Below are 15,955 nucleotides of genomic sequence, written 5' to 3' on the forward strand. Positions count from 1 at the left end.
AAACTCCATTTCAAGCCTTAATCTTGGTTTTTTTTAAACTCAATTTCAAGCCTCAATCTTGGTTCTTTTTAAACTCGAATTCTAGATTTAATCGTGGTTCTTTTTAAACACCATTCCAAGCCTTCTTAAACACCATTCAAGCCTTCTTTTTAAACTCCAATTCCACATTTAATCGTGGTTCTTTTTAAACTCCATTTCGAGCTTTAATCGTTGTTATTTTTAAACTCCATTACAAGCTTTAATCGTGGTTCTTTTTAAACTCCACTTCACGCTTTAATCGTGGTTCTTTTTAAACTCCATTTCAAGCTTTAATCGTGGTTCTTTTTAAGCTCCATTTCAAGCTTAAATCGTGCTTCATTTAAACTCCATTTCAAGCTTTAATCGTGGTTCATTTTAAACTCCATTTCAAGCCTTAATCTTGGTTATATTTAAACTCCATTTCAAGCTTAAATCGTGCTTCATTTAAACTCCATTTCAAGCTTTAATCGTGGTTCATTTTAAACTCCATTTCAAGCCTTAATCTTGGTTATTTTTAAACTCCATTTCAAGCCTTAATCTTGGTTATTTTTAAGCTCCATTTCAAGCTTTAATCGTGGTTATTTTTAAACTCCATTACAATCTTTAATAGTGGTTCTTTTTAAACTCCAATTCTACATTTAATCATGGTTCTTTTTAGACTCCAATTCTACATTTAATCGTCCAATTCCACATTTAATCGTGGTTCTCTTTAAACTCCAATTCTACATTTAATGGTGGTTCTTTTTAAACTCCATTTCAAGCTTCCATCGTGGTTGTTTATAAACTCCATTTCAAGCCTTAATCTTGATTATTTTTGAACTCCATTTCAAGCCTTAATCTTGGTTATTTTTAAACTCCATATCAAGCCTTAATCTTGGTTCTTTTTAAACTTGAATTCTACATTTAATCGTGGTTCTTTTTAAACTCCATTTCAAGCTTTAATCGTGGTTATTTTTAAACGTTAATTTCAGCTTTAATCGTTGTTATTTTTAAACTCCATTTCAAGCTTAAATCGTGGTCATTTTTAAACGTTAATTTCAGCTTTAATCGTGGTTCTTTTTAAACTCCATTTCTAGCATTAATCGTGGTTCTTTTTAAACTCCATTTCAAGCTTTAATCGTGGTTCTTTTTAAACTCCATTTCAAGCTTTAATCGTGGTTCTTTTTAAACTCCATTTCAAGCTTTAATCGTTTTTCTTTTTAAACTCCATTTCAAGCTTAAATCGTGGTTCTTTTTAAACTCCTTTTCAAGCTTTAATCGTTGTTCCTTTTAAACTACCTAACATTTGTGAGGGAGTAATTATTTTTACTCTCAGTTGCTTTCTTTTGAAATAAAAAATTTGGTTCATAAAACATTCAGTTGTTGACTGGAAACTAAAAACCATAATTATCACCTGTTGATGGGTACTTGCGGATTCATCCATAAAATATGTATGGTTTTTTTTTTATTTGGATTTTTTACCACACGTGCTATTGTCAGTTACACACATTATTTAGGAATACATAATACATAATGATGGTATATAAAACAATTTTTTTTAGGAATTAATCTTATGTCATATTTAGTAATTGTTGCATTGCAACATTTGCCTCAACAATATTGAAAAATATAAAAATTAACCAAACAATAGTAATAATAATATCATCTAAACTTAGTTTTGTGCAAACTTTTGTAGAGTGGAAAAGTGTGGAATGGAAGATGATGTGGTTTTAGCTGAAGACATAATATTACATCTATTTAATGGCATGTCTGCCAAAACAGAAAGCCAGCCAGTTCCGTTGCATTTATGTCTTACAATTATGTATCTTCAGTTGTTTATATTGGATTTGTTGAGGTACTTACTGATGAAGATGATGATGCAGTTAATTTGTAATTATGCGGTTTTATAAACCAAATTTATTGCGTTTTCTATAAGATGCCTGCGGGAATGTTTGAATAATTTTTTTATAGCTATTCGTACTATTTTCATATAAATTGACAAATAAATATGTATATATGTATATTCAAGCTTCCGCAGTGAAGGCTTTTGTTTAAAAAATATTTCATATAGACATGGAAATATTCACTGTAGTTTGAAAAATAAAATAAAGTGCAAATGAAAGTTTGTTGGTTGACTTATAATTTTTATTGTTATTGAAAGTAAAACGAAAAGAAAAGGCATCATAAAAACTATATAAACAAATGTTTATTAAACATAAGTTGGTTTAGACACATGTTGGTTAATTGGAAATAAGTGCTCGAAAAAGACTTTAAACACTTTTTTAAATGAAACTAAAGTTTATATTTTTATAGCTTTATATATTGTAAGTCTCGCAGTTTTATAGAGATGTGTTCTGTATTTGAACTTTAAAGATTTAAAGTTCAAAAAGCGAAAAAACGAAGGATTTATAACACAAACATAATTTTTTAATTCATAATTTTACTAACTCCAATTTTATCTTTAATCGTGATTCTTTTTAAACTCCAATTTTAGCTTTACTTTTGGTTTTTTAAACTCAATTAATTCGTGGTAGCTCTTTTTAAACTCCAATTTTAGTTTTAATCGTGGTTAATTTAAAACTCCATTTCAAGCTTTAATCGTGGTTCTTTTTAAACTCAAATTTTAGCTTTAATCATGGTTCTTTTTAAACTCCATTTCAAGCTTTAATCGTGTTTTTTTTTAAACTCCATTTCAAGCTTTAATCGATGTTCTTTTTAAACTCCATTTCAAGCTTTAATCGTGGTTTTTTTAACTCCATTTCAAGCTTTAATCGAGGTTCTTTTTAAACTCCATTTCAAGCTTTAATCGTGGTTCTTTTTAAACTACATTTCAAGCTTTAATCGTGGTTTTTTTAAAATCCATTTCAAGCCTTAATCGAGGTTCCTTTTAAACTCCATTTCAAGCTTTAATCGAGGTTCTTTTTAAACTCCATTTCAAGCTTTAATCGTAGTTATTTTTAAACTCCATTTCAAGCTTTAATCGAAGTTCGTTTTAAAGTCAATTTCAAGCTTTAATCGCGGTTCTTTTTAAACTCCATTTCAAGCTTTATTCGCGGTTCTTTTTAAACTCCATTTCAAGTTTTAATCGTTGTTCTTTTTAAACTCCATTTCGAGCTTTAATCGTTGTTCTTTTTAAACTCTATTTCAAGCTTTAATCGTTGTTCTTTTTACACTCCATTTCAAGCTTCAATAGTGGATCTTTTAAACTCCAATTTTAGCTTTAATCGTGGTTCATTTTGAATTCCATTTCAAGCTTTAATCGAGGTTCTTTTTAAACTCTTTTCGAGCTTTAATCTTGGCTAATTTTAAACTCCATTTCATTAATCGTGGTTCTTTCTAAACTCCAATTTTAGCTTTAATCCTTGTTCTTTTTAAACTCCATTTCATGCTTTAATCGTTGTTCTTTTTAAACTCCATTTCATGCTTTAATCGTTGTTCTTTTTAAACTCTATTTCGAGCTTCAATCGTTGTTCTTTTTAAACTCCATTTCAAGCTTTAATCGTTGTTCTTTTTAAACTCCATTTCAAGCTTTAATCGTTATTCTTTTTAAACTCCATTTCGAGCTTTAATCGTGGTTCGTTACTTGATCAGCTACATAACTAGTTACTTTAATATATACGGGTACTAATTAACCTCAAATCGTCAGTGAAAAACCTCTCGTAGACAATACAATAACCGATTTCTTATAAACAAACCGTCCTCCGACAACTATCCAATAGCTTACTTCTGGTGCGTAAAATAACTACTTTTAATAATGTAAACATTTAAAGTGACTACACTTTAGATTACTTAGAGACACTTAAGGGACAATTGTCTTCACACTAGATTACCTGGGATGTACAATGTAACCAATTGACTTATATCTGCAATACAAACAGCACATACATGAGAATTGAGCCAAAATATATAAATTGAAGTCAGCCAAGTGATCATATAAGGGATACTTTGACTACTTGCTTAACCACTGGGTTATAAATTACTCAACAACACTTCATTTCATCTCTGGTATTAACCAAAACTACATTAGTAATCATCACTTCAATGCAAATCACAAGGAAAACCATATTTCCTGTTGCCAAAATTAGCAGCAACATTAAAATATTTACTTCTACCACAAACATTTTTAGTGTTTTTTTGTTTAACAGTTCAAGTTAATTAGATATGTTTAATAAACATTAGTTAATTGCAAATATTTTGCTTTACCTTTAATGTTTCAATGCAGTAAAGATGTTTACAAAAGCAACATGATAATTTTGATTGCAAAAATAAAAAGAAAAATACCCATCATCATCAGTAACAATATTGATAGTTTACTTTCATGCATTTAAAGTCTAGTTAAGTAAATAGTAGTCAGTTATTTAGTTATAGGCTTTAATCAAATAAACCACAAACATATCGTTAGACAGTCGCTCAGACAAAAGAAAAACATTCACTTTTCACAAAGTATGTTTGTGGTTAAACACGAGTGTAGAGTTTTCCAAAACATATTTCTGTTTAAAGCGTTAAGTAATAAATTAACTTGTTAAGTTTTTTTTGTTTTTCTAAACTAATATGTTTAAATAAATATAGGTTTATTGTCTTCTATTGTTTAACATAAATGAAAAGTATTACGGCTGGTAGTTGTGTTTATACAAAATGCTTTGTTTTTTTAATCGCCCCTTTATGGTTAGAATATAAAACAGCTTTTATAGTTAATTTAGCTCATTAGAGTTATGATGCTTTTAAGTATTTTTACTTAATTCAAATTCGTCCTTGTCAAAAGCAAAGACAGCCAACATCCAGTCTCTTGAACTAGAACCCGAACTAGTGATTTTACCCAACTGACTTTCTTTTGTTAGAACCGAACAAAGCTGTGAATACAATAGAATCATTAAATTGGCTTCAAACGGTGGCCCTGTGACGGTCTGGTCAGATTTCAGCAGCTTATAACAGATAGGACACTTTTGGTCCACAAAATACAGAGCATTACCTTAGCGACATGAACATTTGCTTTTGATGTCGATTCAGCTGCTTGGCCGGACTTCACACACGATCTCTTACGCTTCGGGTTATCATAATGGATCCATTTTGCATCGTAGGTAATACTTCGGTGCAAAACTGATTTTCTTTTATATCGTTCAAGTAGCATTTCAGACATATAAAATCTTCTTTCAAGGTTTCTCCACTTCAGTTCGTATGGTAGCCAATTTCCATGATTTTGAATAAAGTCTGCTGCTTGCAAACGTTTTGAAATTGTAATGCTTCCAATTCTTGGTCTTCAAACTTTGTGGCTGAACTGGGCGATCATTGTCTTCCGTGTGAAAATCACCACATCTGAAAAGCACAAACCATAAGGTTCGGTGAGGACGATGTGTTTCACCTGCACTTTTTTGAAATTAATGAAGTAAAGCAAAACTTTCTGCAAATGCATCAGTGTTGGCACAATTTTTGAAGCAAACGAAACTTTGTTATTTTATTCGACTATTCGATTAATTGACAATTATTGATAGAATAAATTTTTATTCTAAATTGAAAAAATTAATTCATTTGAATAAAAAATATATATTTTTCTCGATTATTCGAATAATTTTTATTCGAAAGACAATCCTAAGTTTTTATTCGATTAAAGATCCTGAGCTAACTATTTATACCAACCAAATTACTGCCAGAGCGTTATATTGCAATGTTTTTAAATGTCACATTATTATAAATTTAATTCCTTTCCGCCGATACCAAATATAATCGGTCAGATAGCAGAGGGCAACAAATTCGAAAAAAAAATTAGTGTGAAAATGAGCGAATGATGCGAATAAATTCGAAAAGAATCAATCGATATTTATGATCGATATTTTATTTTATTCCTATTACATGTGGCTTTGCACAAAGTTTTCGATTTTTCATGATTTTTTTAAAACCCAAAAATTTGCTATTTTCAAGTAAAAAATATATTTTTTTGCTACAATTTGTTATTATAACTCCGAAACTACTGAGCCGATTGAAACGCAATATATGCGTGAAAATTTGAATATAGCATGGGGAAACTGTTTTCAAAATTTTATCAATCAAAAGAAGAACATTAACTACTCAATTTTATGTATATCAAACAAAAAACTGAAATTTTGTGAAAATGAGCGAATTCACATAATTGTGAATAAATTCGAAAATAATCCATCGATTTTTATGACCGATATCTTATTTTATTCCTATTACATATTGCTTTGCGATAAAGCAACAAATCGGAACACTTTTTTCCATTTTCGATTTTTCATGATTTTCTTAAAACAAATTTTTTTTTTATTTTCACGTAAAAAATATATTTTTTGCTTCAATTTGTAATTATAGCTCCGAAAATAATGGGCCGATTGAAACGCAATATATGTGTGAAAATTTGCACATAGTATAGGGAAAATGTTTCTAAAATTGATTCAATCGAAAGTAGAACACTAACTGCTGAATTTTATGTATATCAAACAAAAAACTAAAATTTTGTGAAAATGAGCGAATTCACTTAATTGTGATTAAATTCGAAAGGAATCAATCAATTTTTATCACCGATATCTCATTTTGTTGCTATTACATGTGGCTTTGTAAAATAGTAATAAATTTGAAAAATTTTTGTCTTTTTCGATTTTTCATGAGTTTTTCAAAACAAAAAAATTTTCTATTTTCACGTAAAATAATTATAACTCCGAAACTACTGAGCCGATTAAAACGCAATATATAAACGGATAAAAGGTATATTTCATGTTTCCAGTACAAATCTAATCTTTTCACATAAAATTTCCATGAAAAACTTAAGATTTATAATTCACATTTGCCGGAAACATTATTAATCATAAATATACAGCAATATCTACTAAATTATAAATAATACAATGAACCCACTATTATGGAAATCTTTGTTTAAAACTCTTCAAAAACCTTACATATTTTTTAAATGCATTTATTATTTTTTCTTTTAAACAATTAAACATTCGATTTTATTGTTCCATATCATGCATACTTTTTTATTTTGTTTTTTTTTTTACTTGAAAATATGTTTTCTCACCTTAGCGTTTTTTTCATTTAATTTAATTTTCTCACAGAGCTTGTCAAGTTTGCACACCCAATGCCACCAACACAGTATGGTCTCATTGTCAATGCGTTTTAGCCGATGGTGTTGAGCGTGGTATTTTAACAGCCAATCGTATGATACCCGGTCCTAGTATACAAGTGTGTGAAAATGATAAGGTTGTCATCGATGTGGAGAATCATATGGAGGGCATGGAAGTCACCATCCATTGGCATGGTATCTGGCAACGTGGCTCACAATATTACGATGGTGTACCATTTGTTACACAATGTCCCATTCAGCAAGGCAATACATTCCGGTAAGTTTGGAGAGAAATTCTTAGGTTTCTGAAACTGATTATTTTATTTAAATCAATATTATTTATTTTCAAAATCATTATTTTTTTCTTTTAGTTATCAATGGACCGGTAATGCTGGCACCCACTTCTGGCATGCCCACACAGGTTTACAAAAATTAGATGGTCTCTATGGCAGTATTGTTGTAAGACAGCCACCTTCCCGTGATCCCAACTCTCATCTGTATGACTTTGATTTGACAACCCACATTATGTTGATCAGTGATTGGTTGCACGAAGATGCTGCCGAACGTTATCCCGGTCGTTTGGCTGTCAATACCGGTCAAGATCCCGAGTCTTTGTTGATCAACGGTAAGGGTCAATTCCGTGATCCCAATACTGGCTTCATGACAAATACCCCCTTGGAAATATTCACCATAACACCTGGTCGCCGTTATCGTTTCCGTATGATCAATGCTTTTGCTTCGGTATGCCCGGCACAAGTAACAATTGAAGGTCATGGCTTGACAGTGATTTCTACAGATGGCGAACCCGTACATCCGGTTGACGTGAACACGATTATATCGTTCTCTGGTAAGTGGTGTTATTGATTTATATTTTTGTTTTTTTTTTTAAAAATTTACATAATTTTTTTTGTTGTTGTTGTAATGTTCTACTGTTACAATTATTTTATTTATGTGTAATAAAAGTCATGGCAAAAATGCTTAAGTTTGTGGAGAAAATGAAAATAAATCCGTATTTGTCATTTGCTATTTGCGAGACAATGACATGGTGGCAAGAAATTTACATAAATAAATAAACAAACCAAAGGCACAGTGGGGAGGAATGACACTTATATTGATATCGTCGAAAAAGTATTGGGTTTATGACTTAAAAATGCAGAATTTACAATAGATGACGTATTTTTTGAATACAGTTTTTCTTTTTAATAACTTATATGTCATTTTGAAAGGTACATAGCTGTCATTTATTCTCACTTAGTTATTAAATATTATAGTGTAAACAATAGAGTTTTTTTGCTTCGAAATGTCGAATTTTGTACCAACAAAGCGTCATATGCTACAAGTTTTGCTTTACTTCTTTAATTTAAAAAAGTGTGGCTGAATCACACCGATTGCTCACCGAAGCTTATGGTGAATCTGATATTGACACGGAAGACAAATATCGCACAGTCCAGTAAAAAAGTTTGAAAACCAGCAATTGGTGGCATTATCCATGAAGATTATTGTCAAACTCAATCGAAGCTTATGTGTTCTATCGGTTTCAGAGTGCCAGAGATGGTTTGTGTAGTTCAGAAGTGGTGACTTTGACATGGAAGACAAAGATTGCCTAGACCAGTCAAAAAGGTTTGAAGACCAAGTATTGGAGGCATTACTCCATGAAGATTGTTGTCAAACCCAACAAGAGCTTTCAAAATAATTTCAAAACTATTTCAAGCAGCAGGATTCATCCAAAAGCAGGGAAATTGGATTCCATACGAATTGAAGTTGAGAATCCTTGAAATTTTGTATTTCTGAAAAAAAGAAAATTTTTGCATAGAATCATTACTTGGAATGAAAAATCGATCCATTATGATAACCCGAAGCGTAAGAGATCGTATGTGAAGCCCGGCCAGCCTGCCGAATCGACACCAAAACCAAATATTCATGGTACTAAGGTAACGCTCTGTATTTGGTAAGACCAAAAGAAGTCCAACCTATTACAATCTGCTGAAATCTAGCCAGACCATTACTGATTCGTTTGCAGCGAGCATTGACCGAAAAACGTCCAGAATATGCGGCCAGACATGAAGCCGTAATATGCCATCATAGCAAAGCTCGGCAACATGTTGCAATATCTGTTGAAAACTATTTAGAAAGAAGTGATTGGGGAGTTTTGCCTCACCCTCCTTATAGTCCAGTACTTTAACCAGAGACCAGTGCCGAATAAGTTTCACGGCGGCGGCGGTTGGCTCCAAAAAAGGTCCAAAAAACTTAAAAAGTGTAATTCCGAAAATTTTATGAAATTATTACTTGACCTTTATAAAAAACGGCGGCTATTTTGAAGTCAACAGCCGTTCTGCGCAGTTCTCTGCCTTGTTCCGTCCGACTACTATTTGTTTCGGTAGAAGTAGAATGCTCTCTCTGGAATACGCTTCACTTCGGAACAATTTATCCGATATTGGCTTGATTCGTTCTTGGTCCCAAAAGATAAGCAGTCCTCTTGGCACGAAATCCATATGTTGCCCGAAAGACGGGAAAACGTCATTGCTAACAATGTCCAATACTTTTAACAAATTTATATTACATTGGAAAAAATCCCGCATTTTTAAGTCATGCCTCTAAATTTGTATAGTCCTAAACAAAAGGCCTTTAGAATATATTTGCCAACATCTAAAAAAATCGCAAACTTGTTTCAAAATTGCCCTATTACAGCATAACCCCGGTGGGTTATTTTCGGTACCTTCTCAGAAACTAAGCAGGTTTGTTTTCAAAGCATTTTAAAACTTAAATTTTAAAATCTTTTTACAATTGTAAAAGATTCGAAGTCCCAAAATTTTAATTGTAAAACTGAAGAACTTAACTTAGGCATACATCTGTTCAATTCACAAGGATCATATCTTGTCATAATGTTCTAATATTTCACGACTTGACGGCTTGGCTTAACCGACTCTTAGGCGTTCGGCGCAGGTCTCTGCTGGTTAGTTAGATAACTTATTTTAGGAAATTTTTGGCTTGAAAGGCAAGAACAACATTTTTAAACCATTGTGAAAGGATAGTAAACCTTGTGAATTGAACAATCGTCTATTGTATTTTCATTAAGAGTCTGAAAGCTTGTAAATTATATATTATTCTCTACTGATATTCCAAGTTTTGAACAGATCATTGCAATAGTTTCTGAGATATATACTTATTCATCATGACTCCTATTTTAAGAATTTTCTTTAACTTTGTTACTCTGCAGCTCAAACTAAATTTAAATTCAATATCTTTATAAATTCTAATTTAAAAGCTTCGTACATATCGTACACAGAAAAAACAGATTCGTAGTAGCAACCAAATTTGTTGCCAATCGAATGATTCGGTTTCACATATGGAATTTTTTGGTTATATCAACAAAAAGTCAGTTGATAAAGAATAATTTCGGTTGTAGCAACCAAACTTTTGTTACCACTTCTAAAATTTTGTAGCCACAACTGTAAAATTCAGGCATTAAGGTAAAATTATTCAATTGGCAACAATCGAATGATCTGTTGATATCATTCTGTGAATTATTAATTTAGAACTTGTACATTTATTAGCATTTACCTATTCTTTTTTCTCCAGTCCCACTGTGAAACATTACAATATGAATTTAAATTTCAATTTGCATAAGATAGTAAATTTTTCTTACACCCTCTTTAGTTGCAAATTTTAACTAAACAAATAGATATATATTTATGTATGTTGATAAACATTTTTATTTATTAATTGAATTTTTTTTTGTTTCTATAATAACATTAAGCTAATGTTAAATTGTTTTTAAGCTTGCGATCTTTTTTATTACAAATATTTCATTTCCATGCTTTTCAACAGCTGAAACAAACAACAATTTAGTTAATATTTCCTCCAAACAAAAGCGAAACTTTTTTCACTGATTTTGTATTTTAAACACATGTTTGAAGTGGGCTTTAACTATTCACATAGTTTGTTAATGAGCAGGTACCCTACAGCTGGAATAAAAGGCAAATGGTATTTAATTTAAAAGTTGAAAACAAAATAAAAACTTATTCGGAAATCATAAATGTGTTTAAATTCCCAGCAATATTTATTATTATTTAAATAAATTCATTTAAATTTATTTTGGGGGATAATGAAAAAAAATTTAAATTTTATCAGTTCTAAATTTACTCCAGAACTGAGAAGCATTTCTGAATCAGCTAATTGATCTGCTCTATCTAAACTAGTCTCAGTTGCTCAACTCCGATAAGATTTCAAATGGAGAAAATACAGATTTATGCAATTTTCACGACAACACTACAAAGCTACATGACCACATTTGCTGATGTATCCAAGTTAAACTAATTTTAATTTTCGTAGGCGGCAATGAACAGATCTGTCGTCAGCTGGTTACGATGTTGTTGTCGTTTTCAAAATAACAAAGTAGCTGATTACAAGGCAACAATTGTTGCTAGCGGCATTTGTAGTCTTGTAGTCCGTAGACTGCTGTGCTTGATGATTTCAATTAATTGTAAGGTGTTTAACAAAGTCGTTGTGTATTTGATTTTCTTAACACTTTTACTTATTAGTTTTTTAAAATTGTTTTTTTTTACATTAATATTGTACATACAAACATACTTGTATTGATTGTACTAGATATTATGCACCAATTGTTATTTGTTTAAAATTCATTTAATAAAATGCATGATTTCTTTAAAAAAATAACAACCAACAACACATGTTGGCGAAAAAAAAGTGAAAAAATTACAATAGAAAATGAAAACTTACAAAGGCAAAAAATGCATAAAATAAATAAAATGAAATCAATAAAAAAAAATGTATTTAAAACATAATAAAACAGTAGCCAGCAGAACTCGTGTCAGTAGTAATGTTTTGCAATATGGGAGTACTACGTTATTATTGCTGCAGTTTGGAATGTATTTAAGAGTTCTATACGAACACCACTAAGTGATAAAAGACAAAAAAGAAAGACCCGTGTTTCCCAGTTTTGCCCAAAGTCATGCACTTTTTTTTATGGGCCCTCAAAGATTTGGGCCCTCGGCGTCAATTTTTGCAAAAAAAGTGATCATTATCTCAGGCTCATATCTTGCAAACAGTTCGGAGTTTTGATTTACTCTCTGAGGCAAAGTTGTAGCCCTTGTCATAAAGAATAAAAATTGTGAACATATAAAATCAAAAAACTTCATCTTCAAGATCAAAATCGCAAAAAACTTACATACATTTTTTTTAAAGCTGCCTAAAAGTATGCTTTAGTTTATAATAATTTAACACTTAATTCCTTTAGTTTTTTCTTACTAACTTATATTGACCTACCTAAACGGTGTTAAGAATCATTCCTAGGAAGTTCATATGTTCTAGAAAGTTGATTATTGAGATCTTAGGTACATTTTTGTAGTTGATTGTTTCCTTGAATTTTGAACGGTTTGCAACCTATGGACCTGAACAGTGGAATGGCTTGTTTACAAGCAATAGTTAATTGGGCTGTCTGTTATATGTATTTTTAGCTGACTATTTGAAGCCATGGTAGGCGTTCATATTGTTCAGGTTGCGATGATTTTCGTCAAACAACCCGAATGTGAACAAAAGAGCGTAAAAATACACACAATTCATTCAGTTTCTTGATGTTGTTGTGGATATTTTATTTTTTACCCAAAAGAGCACACAAATTAAATGCCTTTTTTTGCCTACCAATGATTTGAAGTCACTTAGCTCCCGTACATGTTAAAATAACTAGTTATATAGCTGATCCAGTAACCAGTAAGGTAGCTAGTAAGGTAACTGACGCTATGTAATCCAATGCGTTGACTACTTTGGACCAGCTATTAGACAATCTCATTGTAATCAAAAACGGTCAATTGACCCGCTGCTTAGGACATGCACGTGCTGAAAGAACTAGCCACGTAGCTATTTATGTAACTAATTGTCTCCCTAAATGATGGGTAAAATCACTAGTTCGGATCTGTCTCCTAGAACTGCTGGGACGTCATTATTGCTGCAGTTAGGAATGTATTTAAGAGTTCTAAGTTATTCTACTCACATCTAAGGAGAGCGTCGATAAAAATTTCTTACACAGAGAAAACAGATTCGTAATAGCAACCGAATTTGTTGCCAATCGAATGATTCTGCATTAGTGACCTAATTTTACAGTTGTGGTTACAAAATTTTAGAAGTGGTAACAAAAGTTTGGTTGCTTTAACAGAAATTCTTCTTTATCCATTGATTTTCTGTTGCTAGAACTGAAAAATTCTATCTGTACAACCGAATCATTCGATTGGCAACAAATTCGGTTGCTATTACGAATCTGTTTTCTCTGTGTAATTATTTCTTCTGTCATCAACATAAAATGCTTCGGCATTCTTACGACAATATATTTTTGCGATCGTGTTTGCTTCGGTTCCATGCTTGCAATTGGCTTCAACATTAGTTATTCGTCGTTTATGGTGTAATTCGATTCGAAAGGAAAATCTTTCGAATTTGTACACAAAGACAACTGATTCGTGTTGCCAATCGAATGATTTTACCTTAGTGACCGAATTTTACAGTTGTGGCAACAAAATTTTAGAAAAGGTAATAAAATTTTGGTTGCTTCAACCGAAATTCTGCTTTATCAACTGACTTTCTGTTGACTGAATCGAAAAATTGTATGTGTGCAACCGAATCATTCGATTGGCAACAAATTCGGTTGCTATTACGAATCTGTGTTCTCTGGGAATGCTTAATACATGAAAATTCGAAAATGTTTTCTTTCGAATCAGATCTCCGCATGTTATAAAAATAAATGACGATACCTTCAACTTAATTCGGTACCTATAGATCTTCTGTGCAACTGATTATGATTTCGGTGCTTAAGGGAGATATTGTTAGTTTTTTTTCCAAATCCATTTTGACTTTCCCCCTTTTGTAAACGACATACATTTTATCTAAGCCCTTCCTACATTACACTAAAAATCCTTGACATTTCAAACACTTAATTACAGTTTCTGTTCAAAATTCCAAAACTTATTACTTCATCTAAAAAAAATGACTTTGAAAATTAACACTAAAGTAAAGTAAAAAAATGTACTACAAGTACTTGACCATGACTTTAAAATTGTAGTTAATCACTAAATAATTAAAGTTTCTAAGCAGCATTGCCAGGCACCACCTCAGCCGTCACAATAAATGCGCTAAAATAATAAATTATTAAAGCAAATTTAGCGAAAACCTTTATTTGTCATAATAATGACACAGTAGTACATCTAGTAACTCTAGTAAAATACAACAAAACTAAATTTGTTTTAATTTATTTCTTTTATTTTTCATAAAACGCCCGCCCTTTAAAAGCATAAAAAAGTAACTGAAAAAAAGCTAAGAAATAAATGATAATTAAAGTTATAACAACTAAATTATATTTTTGTAATAAATTGTTTAACATTTATTGTTGAATTTGTTTAAGACAAATCAAAGCCAAGTGCAATATACGAAATAAAAAAAAATATAAGAGATTTATTTCTGGGTTATTAATAATAATTTGTATTTTATTATTGTTATTATTTGTATTTTTATTAATATTTAACAAAATAATTTATTTTATTTTTTTTTTCGTTGGATGCAAGAATCCAGTCTTGTATAAAGTCATTAAATGTATTAGGTGTATGATTTGTTTGTAATTTAATTAAAACTAAAAGAACTTAAACTTGACCTCTTAACGAGTTTGAAAAAACACACACCTGAAATCATAAACTAGAGCTTTGGAATCTATAATTACACTGTGTTACATACTTTTTTTCTTATATTGGGTGTATGACTTACAAATGGAAGTTTTTCAAATTATTAGGTTTTATTTTGATAAATATTTCAAAATATAAATATGACCTTTTCCCATCTTTCTGGCAACAATTTGATTCCGAGCCAAAAGAACTGCTCATCTTTTGAGGCCAAGAACGAATCAAGCCAAATCGGGCTCTGCTCCAAAGTGAAGCGAATCACAGAGAGAGAGTTCTACATCGAACGACACAAATAAACGGTTGAGGCAAAACTTCCCAACCATTACATTCTAATTCCTTTTTAAAAGGTATTGCAACATGTGAAATATTACGATTTCATGTCTGGTCCCATTTTCGGCCAATACTTGCTTTCGGTACAAGTTCCCTGTGATGGTCTGGTCAGATTTCAGCAGCAGATTATTTCAACATGTAACCGAGCGTTGTCATGATGGAATATAATGGTTTCATGTATGGCCGCATATTCTGAACGTGTTTGGCAAATGCTCTCGTTCGGTATAGGTCCATTACAGGTCAGATTTCAGCAGATTTCATAATCGATAGGACCCTTTTGCTTCCACCAAATACAGAGCCATACCATAGCGCCATAGATATTTGGTTTTAGTGTTGATTCGGCTGTTTGGTCGGGCTTTACATACGATCTCGTATGCTTCGTGTTATCGTAATAGATCCATTTCTCATCGTAAGTATTGATTCCCATTATTTCGGACATGCAAAATAGTCATTCAAGGTCTCTCGGCTTCTATTCGTATGGTACCCAATTCCCCTGCTTTTTAATGAATGCTGCTGCTCGCAACCGTTTTGAAGTTGCTGATTGAGTAGCTCTCAATAATTTTGCATGCTCTTGTTGTGTTTGATAACAATATTCATGGAATAATGCCTCCAATTCATGATCGTCAAACTTTTTTAGCTGGCATGGGTGTTATTTGTCTTCCGTGTCTCTTCTGGACCGCACGAACCATCTCTCCCAAGTTGAAACAGATGGAACACATTCACCATATGCTAAGTGTGCTACAGCGATACTTTTTTCAAACCTTTTTCGCTTTGTTGGTACAAAATTCGACATTTTCGAAGCAAAAAAACTTTGCTGTTTACACTAATATAGTTCCTACACCAGTTTCCCATGCCGTTGTAATCAGAAAGAATGAAG

General features: G+C 31.5%; 1 protein-coding gene across 1 annotated transcript in view; it reads left to right on the forward strand.

The window, feature by feature from the left end:
- stw (straw) overlaps positions 1-15,955 on the forward strand; it is a 176,798-nt gene that overhangs the window by 144,710 nt on the left and 16,133 nt on the right. Inside the window, exons 3-4 of the mRNA XM_065513470.1 lie at positions 7,062-7,346; positions 7,441-7,916. Coding sequence (XP_065369542.1) covers positions 7,062-7,346; positions 7,441-7,916 — 761 coding nt within the window. The remainder of the gene's footprint in view (positions 1-7,061; positions 7,347-7,440; positions 7,917-15,955) is intronic.

Source organism: Calliphora vicina, chromosome 5 (assembly GCF_958450345.1).
Source record: "Calliphora vicina chromosome 5, idCalVici1.1, whole genome shotgun sequence".
In the NCBI taxonomy this organism is placed as follows: domain Eukaryota; kingdom Metazoa; phylum Arthropoda; class Insecta; order Diptera; family Calliphoridae; genus Calliphora; species Calliphora vicina.